This window comes from Salvelinus namaycush, chromosome 1 (genome assembly GCF_016432855.1).
Source record: "Salvelinus namaycush isolate Seneca chromosome 1, SaNama_1.0, whole genome shotgun sequence".
Lineage (NCBI taxonomy): Eukaryota > Metazoa > Chordata > Actinopteri > Salmoniformes > Salmonidae > Salvelinus > Salvelinus namaycush.
Window position 1 is genome coordinate 65594507 of NC_052307.1, and position 20610 is coordinate 65615116.

The following is a 20610-nucleotide window of genomic DNA, read 5'->3' on the forward strand; positions in this document are numbered from 1 at the left end:
TGTAACATAACAAAATGTTGAAAAAGTCAAGGGGTCTGAATACTTTCTGAATGGACTGTATTGCGGTTTGTTTTTGTTTCAATTTGATGTTCCAAACATATGCTCACTATATTTCTGCTGCAGAGAGAGCATGAGAAAATTGTTTTGATCAGTCATGGAAATAAAAGTGCTGAAAACATGTTGGCTCACTATTTAAAAAGATGGAGAACAAGCTATAGGATGACAAATACTGTAGTTTTGTCACAGGTACAGCTGACCAGCGTTAGCTAATGCTACCTACCGACCTACCGAGTTAAAGTATCGATATATAATATTGCAATATGTAACTGTATGGATTTTTCCTCTTACTATTGGTAGGTGACTTGATATGGTTGCTACTGCGAGCGAGGGAGTGTTTTTGCGTTAGATGTGTGGCTGTGATTATATAAAGGACTCTCCGGGCCGACTCCTTTAGATTTTATGCACCATGCTTGTTATATCGAAGGTTCTTTGAAAGTCCCTACTTCAGGCATTCCTTTCCTCTTTTTTGATTTTAATGAAAAACATGTGCAAATCTCAGACAGAATGGCACAGCAAGAGAAGAAAAAAGTCTGTTCCTCTTCAGATACTGCTGTTTTGAAGCTCCAGTCTCTCGTAAAGTAGGCCAATGGCATGGTGGGGAGTGTTTGTGTAGTGGGGGGTGGTAGTCTTTGTAGGGTAAAATTATGGTATATTCTTCGTACTGTCGGCCAGGGGAGGATAGCTAGTCTGTGTAGGATTTTGATTCTAATTTAGATAATTTTGTATACATTTTGTAAACTGTAGTCACTTGGCAAAGTAGAGCTGTTTAGCAGACCCATTCTGAGCCTGTGAGGCCACATGAAAGGACCCCTGCCACCCCCCCCTTCTCCAGCTGAATTTCAGAAAGGGTTGTTAGTGACTAAGTCTAGTCCACATGAACATTCCAGACAGACTCTCCTTATTATATTACCTGCCCATTTAATATCAGTCACCACCACTGGGCTGGGTAGAGCTGATCCCCATTTGAAGGGACTGTGTGCTGGGATCTGTCTGCCAGGTGTGGTGATGGTGGTGTAATCTCTTGTGGACGGAGGGTTTTCGTTGTTGATTATTTGGATGAATCAAGACTGGGTGAAGGTGGTGCTTAAACTGGTGTGTTGATTTTCAAGCCTGTGTTTGGATGATAAACGGTTTCCACTAGATTCCACAGCCACAAACTCAAAAATTCATAAAAACAGAAATGGCCTTTTTGGCCATTTTATAAACCACAGATGAAATTAGTGGAAGGGAGGGGTTTAGCTGAGAGTTTCCGTTTGCGAGGGAGGAGACTTCGCTACCTTCCTTTGCACAAAGGTAATCACAATTGTTAACGGCATTCCCCCCCAGAAGTTAAACAGGAAATGACAAACTTTCTCAATATAATTTTACTTCTGGCTAACCGAGATTAGTTGTGGTGTGCTTGTGGCGTGGTGAGGTGGTTGTGTGTGTATAGTGGTCCGGCAATTCTCAATGGAACTGGTTTAGTTGGTGTCATGTCTCCTTTGGACCTGTGTGTAGGTGTTTGCGTGGGTGGTAATGTTTGTTGGATCATCAGTTGGGTGGTAGTGTTTTGGATGTGGTGTGTGCGCGCGTGCGCACAGAGGGCAGTCGTGTCCTTTACTGCAGCTTGTTAACTCGCTGATGCACAGGCCCAGTTAATGGGGCGTCTCGGCAGAAGTGGCCCTGCAACTTTTCCTACTGCCTAGAGTAAATCTTAGCTTTCCTCTGGCCACCATGCTCCATCCTCATGTCTATCCTCCTGTCTGAAACACTTCATCCGCACTGGGTTCACAAGCTGAGTGAAAAACACATTTTATTTTCCCTACTTAGAGGAAGTATTTTTAGTGTGTTCTTCTTAGAGCGTCTCACTACTGCATGGAGATGAAAAAGTTCAGCCTCAATAACAGAACCTCAGATGCAGACTCCAGTTGCAAGAGGAGTATCATTTGTTTTCATGCTTGAAAAGCCAGGGCACTGAATGTTTATTTTTCAGATATTGCAAAGATGGTTCGCCGTCATGCTGTGACATGAAAGTCATGATTAGATTTTTGGAGTTCTAGGAATAGTGTTTCCGCTCTTTTTCTTATCAACACATTAAAAACAAAGGAAGGGAAACCAAGCCATGTTTCTTAGTTATTTACTTGGAGGCCATGTTTCTTAGTTATTTACTTACTAATTCATAGTAGCAGCTTGAAGCCATATATGTCTCTGTCTTTTCTGGCTCAGGCTCTTACGCTGAAATAGTGTGGTGGAACCGATGCCATTTCGTTTTTTTCTTTCTTTTTCCCCACTCTCAACCCCTTCACACATGTACGTACATTTGCGGTCTATTATTTAAACATTGCACCTCAGGACTCGACGGCTAAAATTGCATGTTAATTTTGAACAGCAATAACTTTCCATTCTCATATCTGTGCTGCACGCTGCCTCTGTTCCCAAGGCGAACGACGGTCCAGCGTTTCTATAACGTTTGTCTTGCTTAAATGGGTCCTGGGGAGTGTGACTTAATTAAAAGCTTAAATGATATTCCCTCCTAACTCACAGGATGAGTTTTTCCTGTGGCTACTGAGTTACACTCCACCAGCTCTCCTCTCTCTCCTCTGATCATAGACAATCTGTTTTCTCCTTGGTGATTTGAAGTGTTTAACAGGGACTTCAGCACGTTTTGTGCAAGCTCCTTTGAATTGTGACCTCTGTCTAACCATTTCAACTGTCAAAAAGACTGCTCCTTTTTAGATATAAGTTTTTGATTGAGGCCATTGATGTGTGGCTTTATAAAACTGTCTTACATCCTCTCTGATTCACCTTATAAAATGAAACTCTTTCACTCCATGAGGATATTTTTCTAGTGAATATATCATGAACCTCCAAGGACAGTTCTTCAGTGTGCCAAAACATCTCAATAGACCAGCTATTATTCTCAATACTGTTCAATTTCAGACTCTCGCTGAATGTTAACATTCGATACAACAGTCATCTGGTCAAATCTGGTCCAGATAAACAACTTTTGTGGGTTGCACAGGTAACTCACTATACTGGCCTAACATTAAACAGAAATATTTAGTGTGTCTTCTACCAATTCTCCATTAGGGTATGCAGGCTGTATATCAATATATTGATGTACTACAACAACAAATTGAAACAAATCATGTTTTGTTACAGCCCTATTCACCATGTGGCCTGCTGAAAGGTAGTGTTGATAGTTGGAGTACTCCGCTCTGAAATAGACTGGACCATCTCTCCTTAAGTACAGATGGTCACATTAATCTGTGATGCATTGCTTGGTCATGGAATATTCTAAACACGGTCTTGTATAAACTTTAATTTACAATCCAAAATGGGTAAATAAGGTTTGAGCCGTCTGTCAAAGGACCAGTCAACTTTAACCTTTGACCTTTACTTACCCCCTAACTATAATGCCCCTGAAAACACTATGCACTTCAACATTGGAGGAAGATGTATTGGGGCAGTGTCAGTTACTTAAAACTTGTGTTGAGTCAAGGGGAAACTATACATAAGGGCAACTTATCACTTGACTGTCCAGTGTTCCAAAGCACAACACAAATCAAATCAACTTTTATTGGTCACATACACATGGTTAGCAGATGTTAATGCGAGTGTAGCGAAATGCTTGTGCTTCTAGTTCCGACCGTGCAGTAATATCTAACAAGTAATCTAACAATATGAGATGAGTAATGTAGGGTATGTAAACATTATATAAAGTGACTAGTGAAACATTTATTAATCCAATTTTTTATTATTAAAGTGGCTAGAGATTTGAGTTAGTATGTTGGCAGCAGCCACTAAATGTTAGTGGTGGCTGTTTAACAGTCTGATGGCCTTGAGATAGCTGTTTTTCAGTCTCTCGGTCCCAGGTTTGATGCACCTGTACTGACCTCGCCTTCTGGATGATAGCGGTGTGAACAGGCAGTGGCTCGGGTGGTTGTTGTCCTTGATGATCTTTTTGGCCTCCTGTGACATCGGGTGGTGTAGGTGTCCTTGAGGGCAGGTAGTTTTCCCCCTGTGATGCGTTGTGCAGACCTCACTACCCTCTGGAGAGCCTTACGGTTGTGGGCGGAGCAGTTGCCGTACCAGGCAGTGATACAGCCCGACAGGATGCTCTTGATTGTGCATTTGTAAAAGTTTGAGTGTTTTCGGTGACAAGCCAAATTTCTTCAGCCTCCTGAGGATTAAGAGGCGCTGTTGCGCCTTCACCACGCTGTCTGTGTGGGTGGACCATTTCAGCTTGTCCGTGATGTGTACACCGAGGAACTAAAAATGTTCCACCTTCTCCACTACTGTCCCGTCGATGTGGATAGGGGGGTGCTCCCTGTGCTGTTTCCTGAAGTCCACGATCATCCTTTGTTTTGTTGATGTTGAGTGTGAGGTTATTTTCCTGACACCACACTCTGAGGGCCCTCACCTCCTCCCTATAGGCAGACTCGTCGTTGTTGGTAATCAAGCCTACCACTGTCGTGTCGTCTACAAACTTGATGATTGAGTTGGAGTCGTGCATGGCCACGCAGTCATGGGTGAACAGGGAGTGCTGCAGGGGAGTGCTGAGAACGCACCCTTGTGGGGCCCCAGTGTTGCGTATCAGCGGGATGGAGATGTTGTTTCGTTCCCTCACCACCTGGGGGCGGCCCGTCAAAGTCCACTGGTGATGTAGAAGAGTCCCATCTGCTGAGTTGTCAGGTGCTCGGCCGTATTGATCTGGCTGTAATTGATTATGATAGTCTGAAGATAAGGCTTCTATTAAACTGTGGCTGGGCTTTTGCAGGGCCCTGTAATTGCATATGCATGCCGTCCCTGTGCTTATCTCTGCTTTCTCCCAGCACCATACAGCTCTGTCAGCTTAAAGACCTCGGCAGCACGCCGAGTTATGCCTCCAAGGACACTCCTCATCAACACCAGAGACTGACAGCCTCTGCAGCAGTTGTGCTACAACACTGTACACTTTTTACACACCGATCCACTCCATAAGCTACACTGGTGCTCCTGCTGCTGGGGGTAAAGGGGTGTCCTGTCCTCCACTTAAACTTAAATAAATCCAGTGGGTTTGGTTACACGACATGCTAACAGATTGGGTGCGTGTGTGTGTGGCTGCCAGTGGGCTCCCACCCTCATCCCCAAACCATTGACCACCACTAATCGCAACACATCGGAACACTTATGGTTTACCCGCAACTATACACACAACAGTTACTAAATACTTTGGCCAGAGTTTAGTTTTTGTTTGGTTGCTGCGGTTATTGTCATTAAAATGGCAATTTTTTATCACCCAAGTCTTATCTAAACCAGTTGTTCTTGTCAGCACTATTAAATCCATTACTGTAAGCTGTTTTCAGAACAACACAGGCAGGCAGTTTACTGTGCTGAGAGTGATAAGCCCTGTCAGACAGTGCAGAGAGGAATTTGGTGTCTTGTCCGGAATGGGCTGGTATGTGATATGTGGATAAATGAGTGTGCTGTAGAGGGCCGTATAAGGTTTCATAAACACATAGTTTATCTGGCAGGCGGACGGCTGCAGTGGTTTGGTGCTGCCTGGCCTCTCCAGGTGCTGCCGGAGTGAAGGAGAAGTTCTGTCAAAGTTTTATGTCACATGCGCCGAATACAACAGGTGTAGACCTTACAGTGAAACGCTTACTTACAAGCCCTTAACAAACAATGCTTTAAGAAGTGAAGAATAAAAATAAGTGTTAAGTAAAAAATTAAAAGTAACAAATAATTAAACGGCAGCAGTAAAATAACAAGCAAGGCTATATACAGGGGTTGCCGGTACAGAGTCACTGTCCGGGGGCACCGGTTAGTCGAGGTAATTGAGGTAATATGTACATGTAGAGTTAAAGTGACTATGCATAGATTATAAACAGAGAGTAGCAGCAGCGTAAAAGAGAGGTCTGGGCAGCCCTTTGATTAGCTGTAAAAAGAACAAAATGCATGTCCGCTCACTGTGTATGGCTCCCAAACCATTACTTTATCTCCGGTAATACATTCATGTTTTGACTGGCATGCTCATCTAAATTAAAGTTTGCCTGTCTGGGTGTTGGTGAATGGAGGGAGGTATGTATTTATTTGTATAAACTGGAATAAATTTAATCTGGTTAGATTTGGTTGTTTGTGCTAATCTGGAGTTTGGTTCTGGATTAGAGCTAAAGGCTAGAGCTGCCGCTTTCAGGGAGCGGGACTCTAACCCGGAATCTTATAAGAAATCCCGCTATGCCCTCCTACAAACCATCAAACAGGAAAAGCGTCAATAAAGGACTAAGATCGAATCGTACAACACGGCTCTGACGCTCGTCGGATGTGGCAGGGCTTACAAACTATTACAGACTACAAAGGGACGCACAGCTGAGAGCTGCCCGGTGACACGAGCCTACCAGATGAGCGAAACAACTACTTCTATGCTCGCTTCGAGGCAAATGACACTGAAACATGCATGAGAGCACCAGCTGTTCTGGAAGACTGTGATCACGCTCTCTGCAGCCGATGTAAGACCTTTAAACAGGTCAATTCACAAGCATGCGAGCATGCGCTGACCAACTGGCAAGTGTCTTCACTGAGTCCGAAACTGTAATACCGACATGTTTTAAGCAGACCACCATACTGCCTGTGCCCAAGAACACTAAGGTAACCTGCCTAAATGACTACCGAACCGTACGTCTGTAGCCATGAAGTGCTTTGAAAGGCTGGTTATGGCTCAAATCAACACCGTTATCCCAGAAACCCTAGACCCACTCTAATTTGCATACCGCCCCAACAGATCCACAGATGATGCAATCTCTATTGCACTCCACACTGCCCTTTCCCACCAGGACAAAAGGAACACCTATGTGAGAATACTATTCATTGACTACAGCTCAGCGTTCAACACCATAGTGCCCTCAAAGCTCATTAATAAGCTAAGGACCCTGGGACTAAACACCTCCCACTGCAACTGGATCCTGGACTTCCTGACGGGCCGCCCCCGGGTGGTAAGGGTAGGTAACAACACATCCGCCACGCTTATCCTCAACACAGGGGCCCCTCAGGGGTGCGTGCTCAGTCCCCTTCTGTACTCTCTGTTCACTCATGACTGCACAGCCAGGCACGACTCCAACACCATCATTAAGTTTGCCGATGACACAACAGTGGTAGGCCTGATCACCGACAACGTCGAGAAAGCCTATAGGGAGGAGGTCAGAGATCTGGCTGTGTGGTGCCAGGACAACAACCTCTCCCTCAATGTGATCAAGACAAAGGAGATGATTGTGGACTACAGGAAAAAGAGGACCGAGCACGCCCCCATTCTCATCGACGGGGCTGCAGTGGAGCAGGTTGAGAGCTTCAAGTTCCTTGTTGTCCACATCACCAACAAATTAACATGGTCCAAGCACACCAAGACAGTCGTGAAGAGGCCACGACAAACCTATTCCCACTTAGGAGACTGAAAAGATTTGGAATGGGTCCTCAGATCCTCAAAAGGTTCTGCAGCTGCACCATCGAGAGTATCCTGACTGTTTGCATCACTGCCTGGCATGGCAACTGCTCGGCCTTCGACCGCAAGGCACTACAGAGCGTAGTGCGAACGGACCTGTACATCACTGGGGCCAAGCTTCCTGCCATCCAGGACCTCTATACCAGGCGGTGTCAGAGGAAGGCCCTACAAATTGTCAAAGACTCCAGCCACCCTAGTCATAGACTGTTCTCTCTGCTACCGCACAGCAAGTGCTACCAGAGTGCCAAGTCTCTAGGTCCGAGAGGCTTCTAAACAGCTTCTACCCCCAAGCCATAAGACTCCTGAACACCTAATGAAATGGCTACCCAGACTATTTGCATTGCCCCTGCACATTGACTCTGTACTGGTACCCCCCTGTATATAGTCTCACTATTGTTATTTTACTGCTGCTCTTTAATTACTTGTTGCTTTTATTTCTTATTCTTATCCGTGTTTTTTTTTAAACTGCATTGTTGGTTTGGGGCTTGTAAGTAAGCATTTCATTAAGGTCTACACCTGTTGTATTTGGCACGTGACTAATAAATTTGAATAACAACCCACTTGAGCAGACTGGAAGGAGAGCGTAAGAAATAAAGATGAGAGGATGGTAGATGAGAGAGAGAAATGACTCCGGAAAGAGATGACGGAAAAGAGGAACCAACAACGAGTAGGATGAGCAGAAGGTGTATTATTCTGGCAGACTGAATGGCAGAACAGACCCATCTGCCGTATTGGCCCAGCCCGCCTGACCATTATTAAGGGAAACTGCCTGTTAGCGCCAGCTGCCATCCCAGTGCAGCGTAGCCTGGCTCTCTCTCTCTCTCTGCCCGCTCCACCACCTCCCTCAGCCCCGGCCCTCAGAGCAGCAGCTGAGACAGGGTGTGGCTCCCAAGACATTCTCTAAACCTGGAGGAGACGTTTATATTCCAGCGCAGAATGTAAATAAGGTGGGAAATCATTTCTGGGAGATGCTGTTTTTAACTTGTTCCTCTACTGGCAAGTATGTATTTCAATGTTTAAGTTTATTATAAAATAATTTAAAGAGGTTAAATCTTGGTGGTTTCTAGAAAAATTATCCATTGGCTGAACTCTGTACTAATCGAATGATTCTATTGCGCTTCACTTGGGAAATGAATGTAAAAAATGGAGGCTGTGAATCACTTTAGATGTGTTGAGTCAAAAACATTGTTCCAGATCCATACCTGTCTTTACTCTTTCCACATCCGCAGCTCTATAGCCATTGGCGCAGCTCTAATCACCAAACGTATTCCCTCCCTGAGCTCATAACTCCTTCTGGAATAGAGAACCTTTCACCTCACTTTGTTCCCATTATGCCCGCCTCTCCAATTTGTCTCCAGACGTTGTTGGGCTTTTTGTAACACCTAATTGTGTCTACAGTCTGAAGACGCCACACCTTGTGATAAGTGCATTCCCACAAGGTAAACATGGCAGGGCTCGAGTAGAACGAACAAACAACCCAACAAACATGCAGTTATTTTGGAGCCTGTTGCTCTGCATCCCAATGAGGCTGATGGATTAGCGCTCCGCTCCAGTAATGGGCTGAGAGGAGGAGTGCCAGAAGTCCCATTCTGCTTTTATCAGTGGCTCGCTGCTTCTCACATTGGTAATGACGTCTGGGCCGGCTGTTTTCCACATTTTCCTTATCTAAACTTCTTTGGTGTGCAACTGCAGTAAATGGCCTGCTTCCCCACAAACGACTAGTTAAAGTTTACCGCCGGAACGTGGACGCCAGATTAGATGGACGACAATAAGGCTCTTATGTTTGGTTCACAAATGCATACACAGGGCTAAAATAACCCAGGGGGCTAGGCTTTTAGTCGTGGTGGATTGGGTTTATGTTTGTGTGTGTTTGTGTCCATTTGTAAGTTTGCGCGCCTTTCCAAGAGTGTGGTGTGTTCTTGCTGGATGTGTGTGTGCGCTCTGCTTGGTCAGAGTCCTCTCTGACTTCTACTGAAGGGTCAGGGGTCGTCTCTGAGCTAATTGGGTTTGCCTCGCTCTGGTCATGACATTCTGGGGTCACACTGCTTTCAAATGTCAGCCTCCAGCCGTGTTCCATGCCAGCCAGGCCTGAGAGCAGCAGAGCATCAAAGCCACAGCATCTCTACCCATTCAACCAAGGACAGTCCGGGTGGAGTGAAGATCGGAAACATCTTTTGAGAACCATTCATGAATTCACCTTTGTATACAATGACCGTACATTTCTCACATCCCAACTAAAGTCAGCGGTGAGTGTTATAGAATTAGAAGGACATTGCTATTGCAGTTTGTAAGCTCTGCAGTTAATAAGTTGTATTGTAAAGGCCCTAAAGTGAACTCGCTTCTGATGTAGCGGAGGAGATAGCTGGGGTCTTTCTGAATGGTGGATGACCTGGAAAGGGCTGTAACATTCCGCTGCGTCAGTAGCTCTGTGATGTAGTACTCTAGGACAGTGTGGTGTGATAAAGGGTGTTTGAGTGTAATCACAGACCGGCCATAGCGTACGGCAGCAGTCAGTCAGAGACTACGCATGGCAGAAGCCTAAAACCCCTAATTGATTCCATAGTCATGTTTTGAGTTAACATTTACTTGATGGCGTGCTGCTGTGCGTTGGCTTCCAAAACATTCCACACTCTTACAACTCTTGCCTAGCAGCAGTGTGGTTTGGCACGAACCGTCAAGACTTCAACCACAACCCATTATTTGATTTTTATCAGTGTCAAACTCTCAGGCTTAAACCATTTCTCAGACCTCTATTGAATTCTAAGGCCGCAGCGTTGGAGAATTCTTAACCGTAATTTCCAGGCTAATGAAGCACTGTAAAGCGGATGGGCGATCTTAAGCAGCGATCACTTTGGCTGAATCAATCCTGGCTGCTTTGTTCACGCTTCCCTTTTACTTGGTGTTGATGTGATTTAAGAGCTGCCTTAATGGACCCTGCGGCTCTCTGTTGAAGCCATATCTACATATCTCCCCCCTCCACCTCCCTCAAGTCTTTGATCGAAGCCCACCGTTCTCAGGCTGTTATCTAGGCTCACACACAATGGGGCCCTCAGCGCTCCAGGTTTTCTTCCCTTCTTTATTTGGCTTCCTCTCTCCCTATCTCTTTCCTCTCCATCTCTGGACGGGACAATGCGCTCTGTGGAGCCGCTCATGCTTTTATGATGTCAGCATTTTATTCCGTTTTCATCCCGCTCTCTCATGGGTTCACGCTCTGTTCTTATTCACACACATACTCACTCTTCCCCTCTCCCCATCTCTTTGTTGGTGTTTGTGGTGGTGGGTCGGGCTCTGGGAGGCATCTCATTGCGAATCATGTAATCTGCTTTTTCTGGGTTATTGCCTCTCTCTATTTTCCGCTGTCTGTGTTCTGAGAGGGGGGATATTTGTGTTGACCTGCTTGGAGCTGACCTGTTTGCTGGGATTTAAATGGGAGCAAGAGAGGCTGAACCCCCCCCCCCCCCCCCCCCTCTCCACTGCAGCGTCTAAACTGTACTGACGCTGCCAGCCAAGACAAAACGGCACAGTCACTATGTGGCCTGAAATACCCCAGCCTAAATGGTCAACTTGGTAATATTAGGGCCATACTGTAGCTGGGTCATGCTAGGCCTATTCATTCAGAATAGTCCTTCCTAGCCATGTCCCAGCCCTAGGCTTTGTCACAGCCAGGATGGACATATTGTACTATTTATTATTACATAGCCTGCCAAGATTCAGTCTGAAGTCATTCTTTGGTTTTCTAAAGCAGTGCCCTCGTTTGGTGTAGACATGTTATGATCCACCTACAGTAATGTGTTAATGCTGTAGATCTGTTATGATCCACCTACAGTAATGTGTTAATGCTGTAGACATGTTATGATCCACCTACAGTAATGTGTTAATGCTGTAGACATGTTATGATCCACCTACAGTAATGTGTTAATGCTGTAGACATGTTATGATCCACCTACAGTAATGTGTTAATGCTGTAGACATGTTATGATCCAGCTACAGTAATGTGTTAATGCTGTAGACATGTTATGATCCAGCTACAGTAATGTGTTAATGCTGTAGACATGTTATGATCCACCTACAGTAATGTGTTAATGCTGTAGACATGTTATGATCCACCTACAGTAATGTGTTAATGCTGTAGACATGTTATGATCCACCTACAGTAATGTGTTAATGCTGTAGACATGTTATGATCCACCTACAGTAATGTGTTAATGCTGTAGACATGTTATGATCCACCTATAGTACTGTGTTAATGCTGTAGACATGTTATGATCCACCTACAGTAATGTGTTAATGCTGTAGACATGTTATGATCCACCTACAGTAATGTGTTAATGCTGTAGACATGTTATGATCCACCTACAGTACTGTTAATGCTGTAGACATGTTATGATCCACCTATAGTACTGTTAATGCTGTAGACATGTTATGATCCACCTACAGTAATGTGTTAATGCTGTAGACATGTTATGATCCACCTATAGTACTGTTAATGCTGTAGACATGTTATGATCCACCTACATTAATGTGTTAATGCTGTAGACATGACACGTCTAACTGGCAGGCTTTAGTTAGCTACAGTGATTTATACACTTCCATTCTCTCTAATGAAATCATTAATTGGCTATTCAGAACCCATCAGACTGCCATTAGGTAGAGCTCTGCTCCTTCACAAGGTCTGGGTGGGCGGTTCAGCACTCTCAACTGCGCTATCTCTCTGAACATTAAACCTTTTTCATTTTTGATTGCTGAGGGCCTCGTTTAGTCTTGCTGGTCCGGTCTGACAGTGCTCTAACTTCACACTTCCTGGCTCTGTCATTCTCAGCCACACCGCCAGACTACCGTCTGCCATCACAGACTGCTCTGTCACTAGGAAAGGTGCAGGGTGCATACGGCAGGTTGACTCATCCACACTGTGTGTGTGTCCTGTTACATGTGTACACATATATTTAGCCCAGGACTAGAGGTGTTACTGTGTGATATTGATCATCTCCGTATCCGCAAGGACTGGACTGAGAGCGGAGGATTATTGGGACAGACGTGGCCAGTGCCCTGTTTAACCAGGTCTCTGTCTTAGACACTTTCTCTTACACAAGTGCACTATACACACTGTGTCCCAGCCCATCTTACTCAGTGAGGTCACGGCCTAGGCAGCAGCTGTGATCCTGCAGGTGACCTTGTTTCAAGCAGGGCCCCGCAGCGCTCCACTGCCCTCTGTCAGGTTGTTAGTGCAGCTCGTTCTCATTTAGTGTAGCTGTAATGCTGCGTTGTTAGGCCCTGCTGGAGTACACCAGGTTAGAGACTGTTCCATATGTGCCTCCCTCCCTCACTGGGTACTGTACTGTACAGGATCAGCCTGATATAATTTCTCCATGCTATTTTCCAACTGTGTGCCTTCTCCTTGACTTCTGTTCTGAACTAGTCCATGCACCTGTTGCAAGAAACTTCTCTACATTGCGACACTTCCTTTTTTCAACTTTCTGAGCTTTCTAGAGATGTTGTCAATGTGGGTCAGGTAGTTTCTCACTGACACTGAGCTCTGAGAGCAGCTGAAGTGTGCCTGTATGGGTGTTTTATGTTACAGTAACTCAGGATGTGTTACTGCAGTGCTGTCATCCAACCCCACCCCCCCACCCCTGTTCTGGGTCAGACTCTCCAGGAACTCAGCTGTAACTCATGAAAATAGCTGTATAAACAGTGATAGAGGGATTACATGTACTGTATTTACATGTAGCCTTCTAAATATAAATACTGTTTGATGATGAATACTGATGATCAAATTCCTTGACTTAATGGAATCACAATTAGATGAATGGATTCTTATGTATATTTCCATGAATCCATAAGTCAGAATGAATTGGATGTTTCATCCTCCAAACTTTAACACACGTGTCAAACTCATTCCACGGAAGGCTGAGTGTCTGTGGGTTTTCGCTCCTCCCTCGTACTTGATTGATGAATTTAAAGTCACTAATTAAAGAACTCCCCTCACCTGGTTGTCTAGGTCTTAATTGAAAGGAAAAACCCAAAGACCCTAGGACCTCCATGGAATGAATTTGACCGCCCGGCTTTAACAGGCCATGTTGTCTGGCTTCTGACTTCACCCCGTCATGTATAATATGGATTTAAACTTGGAAAATATGTCTAGTGAGATCTATCTCTCTTCAACATCAAATGTGTTACTTTTCTGTTTACACTAGCCTGGGATGTGGTGTGGCCAAAAACCACATTCCTGCTTCTTGTGAGTGCAGCTATTAGCATACCGTAAATAGCATTAGTATATAAAAAAGTTCTCAACTAAACCATATTGCACAGTGTTGCACACTTGATTTAATGCAAGGATTCACAAATGGGTGGATACTTTAAAAGCAATAATGCTGTCTACTGGTATAAAGGTAATTATTGCATGTGGTGTGGGAGAGCTGTTGTCTTTGCAGTTTACCACTCAGAAGTGGTTATGTCTCCAACACTACCCCCAGAGCAGGTTTTCACAGGATTCCCCTTAGGAAAATGTGGTGCAGGACTTTTGACAGGCAACATTTGAATTTACCGGACATTTGAGAAATGTACCGGACCCATATGCATTGGGTGCGTAACCTGATTAAGGCGTCCACCCATGGTGCTCAGAATGACAGAAATTACATTTAGATTATGGTAATTCATATTAACAGAACATGCAAATCTAGAATTCAACGATGTGCTGTCCTTCTTACCGAATTCTGATGTTCACTTTGAACATGTTAGAATAACTGTCCATTTACTTTTCCTCAGCCAACAAGACGAGTACGAACAGCAAAATCCCTAGCCTATGTCAATCTACTATAGTAGAGAAGTTTAGGTTACCCATTCTGTTGGTCAGCTTGTGGAGAAAGAAATAACCTATTCCAAACAGACTCTGGGACAGTTGTGGGACGATAGATTCCAAATGCATACAACCAGTAGGCCTAGGCTACATAAAACAAACGTTAAAAAGCAATGAGTCTGATGCAACAGATCAAAATGTTTAGCTTAATGTTAATAACATATTATTTCTTCACATTATAAGCGCAGGAATGCGCACCAGGCAGTAATAATGTTCATTCCATAATGCAATTAGTGGGTTAACACCATTGTCAAAAGGACACTGAACATGCGAGCGGTTTCATGTAAAAATATCCATTAGAAATGTGCGAGGCGATCTAATAGGCTACTTTTGAAGCAAGGTAAGACATGCCTCATATGTATTAGAACGTTCAGGGTTCAAATAAGTATATGTTTTCAAAATGCATATTGCCTCCAGCTCATTGCAAAGTGTTGTGTGACGGTCTGATGAAGCCTGCCTTTCGTGATGCCACGTTCAAGACAACTTGAAAATAGAAAAAGCTCCAACTGGGGTAATTTTTTTGAACAGTCATCCAACTCGGAATTCCAAGATCACTGACGTCATGATTTGACCTTGTATTTTTCAGTGTTCCCAGTTGTATTGAAAGCACCACAAGACAGCAGCAGCACTTGCGCTGTCCTGACAGATTTTCCACTCAAAGGCTCTGCTGTATGCTATACGGGTGGGATGATAAATAAGATGCATAACGAATAAAATGTACACGCACCAATTTAATTCCACTAAATTATACAAAGTAACCTATAGACAATTTTTTTTATTTTTAAGCATGACCAGTCAAATGTTTTTACATGGACTGGTATTTCCATAAATAAATAGGCTGAAAAGCATTATTTTGTAATGTGATTTTTTCTTATTCTCCCGGCGCCAATTTTATTTATTGACTTTTCTATTTTTGATAGGACAAAAGCCGGCTATTACTGGATAACGGAAACCTTGTCCCGGAGGTAGTGTGAGAAACATCTCTTAAAGAGAGATTTTAATCTAGATTTGTCCCTTGACAATTTTGAGCGACACAAGTATCTCTCCTGGACCTAGTTTGTGTTGTGGAAGTAGTGTAAAGAGGCCCCTTGCAAATGGAATGCCTTATCTCCCTAACATGTAGTGATGCTGATACACTGATACTGCATCAGTGACGCTGGGATTAATGACTGTTTGTGTGTGTCTGCAAGTATTGGGTGATAATATTAATAATCCTATGTGTGTGTCTGTCTGCAGGTATTTGGTGACCTCTATCACTTCCGGCACCGTTCTGTGGAGAAGAGGTCTCTGTCGGATCACCGAGGGACCCACGTCCATCTACAAAAAGAGCCTCAGGTTAGACACCTTGGGAGGAGGTGTGAGTGTGTGTAGATGTTGGGTGGGTGAGTGTATCAAAGCAGAGGAGGAGGTTGAGAGTGAGTGTGCAGCTAGAGAGGGTGGAGGGATGTGAGTGTAGGGAAGGATGGGTTTTTATCAATAACATGACTTCACCAGCCGCAACAGAGGGTGGGGGTTGGATTGGGCTTGTTGAAAGATTATTAATTAATCTAGACTCATACTGTAATGCACCTCCCATTAACAACACAGCCAGTGTGAGAGGTGAGAGGTGATGATGGGCAGTATGTGAAAGAGGTTGAGAGTCACTGTACTGTAGCTAGGTTGGATGGGTTAATTTATATTCCATAACATGACTGGAGGAGCTGCAGGTACTTCACCACCTGTGGAGCGGCCATTAGGCAGACAGCGGGGGCGAGGGTTGACGCAAAGGGGACCACGGTGAGCTAACAACTACAGGGCAGAGTGCCAGAGACCTAAGCTCTCATTTATCACCCACATTTATCACCCACTTGTCTCTGACACCCTACAGCATCTGCCCGATCCGTTTCCTTTCCCTGCTTTACGTTAGAGCTGGGAGGTGAGAACATCCTAAACATGTTACTCACATACACACGTATACCGTGCTTGGCTATACTGTGCTGTCTAATGACCCCATTCTCAAACCACCTCTGAATAGATTAGGTTTCCAGTTTGATTTCTAATGCCTGTCTTGTCTGATGACTTCTCTTCCACTCCTGTTGTGTGTATGTTGTGTGTGTGTGTGTGTGTGTGTGTGTGTGTGTGTGGTGGATGTTTGAGTGATGGGGCCCTGTTTAAAAGGTCTGTGATTTAGTGTGGCTGGTGCTGTGTGTAGTTCACTCTGTGGTCTCCTGGTCTCACGTTTCCCTCTGTAGCTCTTTGAGCTCTGGCTGTGTTTCCATGGCTGTGAAAGGCGAGCGTTTGAACTGCAGCACAATGAATGTCCTGCCATCTGCAGCAGCCGCTCAGAACTTCACTGTTTGTCACTCAGCGCAGCTCGGGTCCAGATGGGAAGATCAGAGAGAGCGGGCTTGTAACACAAACCCACAGACTGATGTCCAGGGAACTAACTAACTGACATTCCCTGGGAACCCACAATTGAAAATCCCCTGTAAATATAGGGTGTCATGGGAAGTCCATTGTGTGTTAAGGGAAGGACTAAGTGCTACTGCAGTCTGCCAGTGGACACCTCCCCTACCCAGCCTCGTTCCTGACGACTTTAGAGAACCCATGTTTTGGTTTCCCAGCGTTATGGGAGGTCATTCAGCCAGCGAACTGTGGCCAAGTCTCGCCGCTGTTTGTCTTAAGCAGGTGCACGGTGGGAAAAGCGTTGTGTGGCCTATCTCCTCTTACCCTTAGCAGCACAGCACCAAAACAACACGGTTCCCGCCCCAACCCCATTCCCCACCCCTCCGCTTACCACTCAACTGACGGGATTTCCTCTCTAGCCGCCGCTCCATTTCCTGTTGTTGAATTCCTTTTCTCCCAGAGCACCTCAGAGAAAGGGGAGCCTCCCTGCACCTCCCTCCTCTGCTCAGGTCAGCCCTGTGGCCCACAGCAGTCACACTGGGGGAGATGGATCCCAAACAAAAGCAGCAATAAACCCTGCTCAAAGACTCTCACATTACTGTGGACTAAACGGCCAGGGACTCTGCCAAAACTCAGTCTGGCTGATAGACCCCGCTGATCGAGGAGCTAATGCCTGGGCTTGGCCCGGCTGCTCATTCACATCTAATGGTGATGCATTGCTCTAATATTGTGTTGCTGTTGTAAGACCATTGATGTAGTGAAATTGTTAGTTAGGCCTAAATGATATACCCATGGAAATGCCATCAATCCAGCCATCAGTATTACCACAAGTTTTTCCTGGTCAGGCCATGTGGTCAGGGAAAACCCCTGGACCTAATAATTTTACAATCCATACAGCTACCTTTACTACAGCAATGTAACACTACAGCCATGCTCTGCCATGGTAATAGTACTCTAGCTGTGGTTGTTGCTTTGGTGTGAGCCTAAGGTTGTGTTCATGTTTGTATATGGAGGGGAAGAGAGCAGGAAGGAAGGCACAGAGACCTGTCTGCTCAGTATCTGCTGGACAGCAGCGTTTAACCAAGCAGCCGGGGTCCTGTATGTGAATGGTCTGGAGCGAGGAGAAAAGCGGTCTCAGATAGCTGGCATCCGGACCCAGTTATAATGCAGATCTTATCTGTTAACTGCTAGCTGTTCCCTCTGTTCTGTTCCACCTCACTCGGTCTGTTTAAGAATTCCCGGAGACTCCCTCTCTGGCTCGCTCCGATTTTCCCCTTTTCAAACATTTGCTTAATTGTCTCTGTTTGCGATAGGGAAACTTTGGCAAAGGCCTTTAAGTGTAATGAACATTGGAAACGTCTGTCTGTCTTGACTGAGGATCGGACGGTAATCTGCGGTAAACTAAAAACTCAGACAAAGTTAACTGCTCTTGTCTTATTGTGTTGATTTTAAATCCATCCATTCAAAATGTTTATTCACTCCCTGTCTCATATGAAATAGTTTTATTAAAGTGTTCTCAGTGTCAAGACTAACACAAGCCCCATTAATGCTGTTTCTGGGGGTGATCCGTTAGGCTAATTGAAGAGAGCAGTCATATGGAAAGGATTGGTTGCTCCATGTGAGGTTTAGTCTACCCATCCTCTATGCAGTCAGGCGCTACTGATAACCCTGTGCATCTTGAGAGGGGATTTAGCTACTCTGGGACGCTCTCTGTCATGGCTGACCTGTTTTAATCAATAACCTCAGAGATACTGACCCCCCTCCCCCAGGCTGACGCTGTCTGAGCTTAGCAGACTGTTCATTAACAGTCCAAAACCTCAATTTCTAATCTCATCTCCCCTGGTTGAACTGGATGGAGGTTTTCCATCTGGAACATCAAGGTAACAAACTATGAACAGTGTTCTTTCTGGTTGTATTGTGGTTGGCAGAGTTCGTGAAAGCAATGACAGGCTCCATTGGCCAAATGCAGAGGGTAAACAGTGTTGCCCTGAGTTACCATAGAGACTGTTTTCATGCAAAGTGAGGTTTCTCCCTAATGTGCTTCGTGTGTTCTCAGTACACACACCACATAGTGAGCCCAGTACCGGCAGCTAATCTGCATGCCTGACTGAGTGTGCTTGAGCTGTGATTAAGGGGTCTTGTAGCAGGCCTTGTTAATGCCTTGTTTGCAGGAGAACGAGCCCAGACTGTGGAACGGCGCAATTAAAGGGGTCCTCTCCCTCCCTCTTTTGGCCCTCTCACACTCCGCATGGCTGACCTAGCCTCATTCTGTGGCCGCCAGTAAATCACAGAGTAAGAGACTTAACAGTCAGGGAATACCATGTTGCTTCTGGCCATGCAATATCACTGTTTCCTTTTTTAACTCTGTTTTTGATGACCCCGGTCGCCTTAGTTGTCATTGTTCTGTGTGGAGCTGGTGAGTGTAAAGCTGATGACTGGTCTGTGGGGAGAAGAAAGAGGAAAGCAACACTATCTACTCTGTTCCATGACTGCAGCCTGGATTAGAGACCAATGGAAACTGTGTTGCTTCCTGACAGGAAGCCACATGGAATCATGGGTAATGGAGTGAAGTCGGATGGTACATCTCAATAGTCTAACGTAGCTTCCTTTCATCTTCTTTCCATTACCTGCGCTGACATTAAACTGGGCCAGAAAATTCCTGGTAGGCATCCTGTCATTTGGCTTTCACCTACCTTAGCGTCAGTGCAGAGACGAGGAGACATGGAGGGGAAGCCTCTTGTATTGTGACGCCCCCATAGACTGACCTGGGAGAGTGGTTCAGCCTACCTAAACCTCTTCTCCTATCCATGCCCCACTATTTCATCTGATATCCCCTGCTGTAGGACACAGACCATCACCCATGTTATCTCTGTTTTCATATTACTGCTGTCAGTACAGTAGCGCCCCACCCCCAGTCCCCCATTCTTCTTAATGTGTTGACCTTGTGAAGGGGCCACCCACTGTGGAAGCATCTGCTCCAGTGTGATTCTGTACAACTGCCAACCAGCAAGGGCCTTTCAACATCGATTCATGTAAACACGACCAATTTCTTCCCCACAAAAAAAACAAACAAAAAAAAAAAAAAACTTCTGTACACCAATTATTGGTTGGAGGGCAGTGCATAAAGGTGCGTGTTGTGTGGGTAGTAACCTTCGTGTTATTGACGCTCTTGTGGTTTGAGCTGTTAGCAGAGAGGGGGCTGCTGTGGTTCCTGGTTGTCCTTCATGCCTGCCTCTCTGTCCTTGCAGCAGTCTCTTGTCTCCCTGCTGCAGCTTCTCTTCCACACCCCTCTCTCCACTTCCCTCTCTGCCTGTGTTCCTTTCAGCTGCTCCACTGTACAGGGAGACAGCAGCCCGTAGAGGGGGTGTGAAGTAGGGTTGTCGCCTTGTGCAATCTGCCTCTGTCTACACTTTCTGCAGCACGCCGGCCGGGACTCCCAGAGAAGAATAGCTCAAATCAAATTTTATTGGTCGCTTACACAGTTTCTAGCTCCAACAGCGCAGTAATACCTGGTAATAAAAGAAGAAATAAAACACAATGCACACAATATCCAGAAAAATCCTTCCTGCCTACTGTTATTACCAGGGCTTTGTGTGGGGAGGCATAGCACAGCGAGGAGGGAGACTGAGGACAAAGACTGGGTGTCGTAGTGTGTCCTCCAGTGTGTGTGTATATCCTCCTTTCTATGTTAATGTGGATTTTTGTTTGTGGGTCTGTATCTGTCTGCGTTAATGTGATATTGTGTGTGTTTCTGTGTTCTTCTGTGTGTGTGGCCCCCTATCTGGCCTCATCTAGCAGTTGTAATTAGTCTCAGCGCAGGCCGTCGTTAGGCTCGGTCTCTAATGAGGGGCTC

The 20610-nt window shown here is 45.2% G+C and overlaps 1 protein-coding gene across 2 annotated transcripts in view; it reads left to right on the top strand.

The window, feature by feature from the left end:
- Positions 1-20610, top strand: part of LOC120047639 (furin-1-like) — a 96354-nt gene that overhangs the window by 37522 nt on the left and 38222 nt on the right. For both annotated transcript variants that reach the window (XM_038993194.1, XM_038993188.1), the window contains exon 3: positions 15609-15707. In XM_038993194.1, the coding sequence (XP_038849122.1) occupies positions 15609-15707 (99 nt within the window). The remainder of the gene's footprint in view (positions 1-15608; positions 15708-20610) is intronic.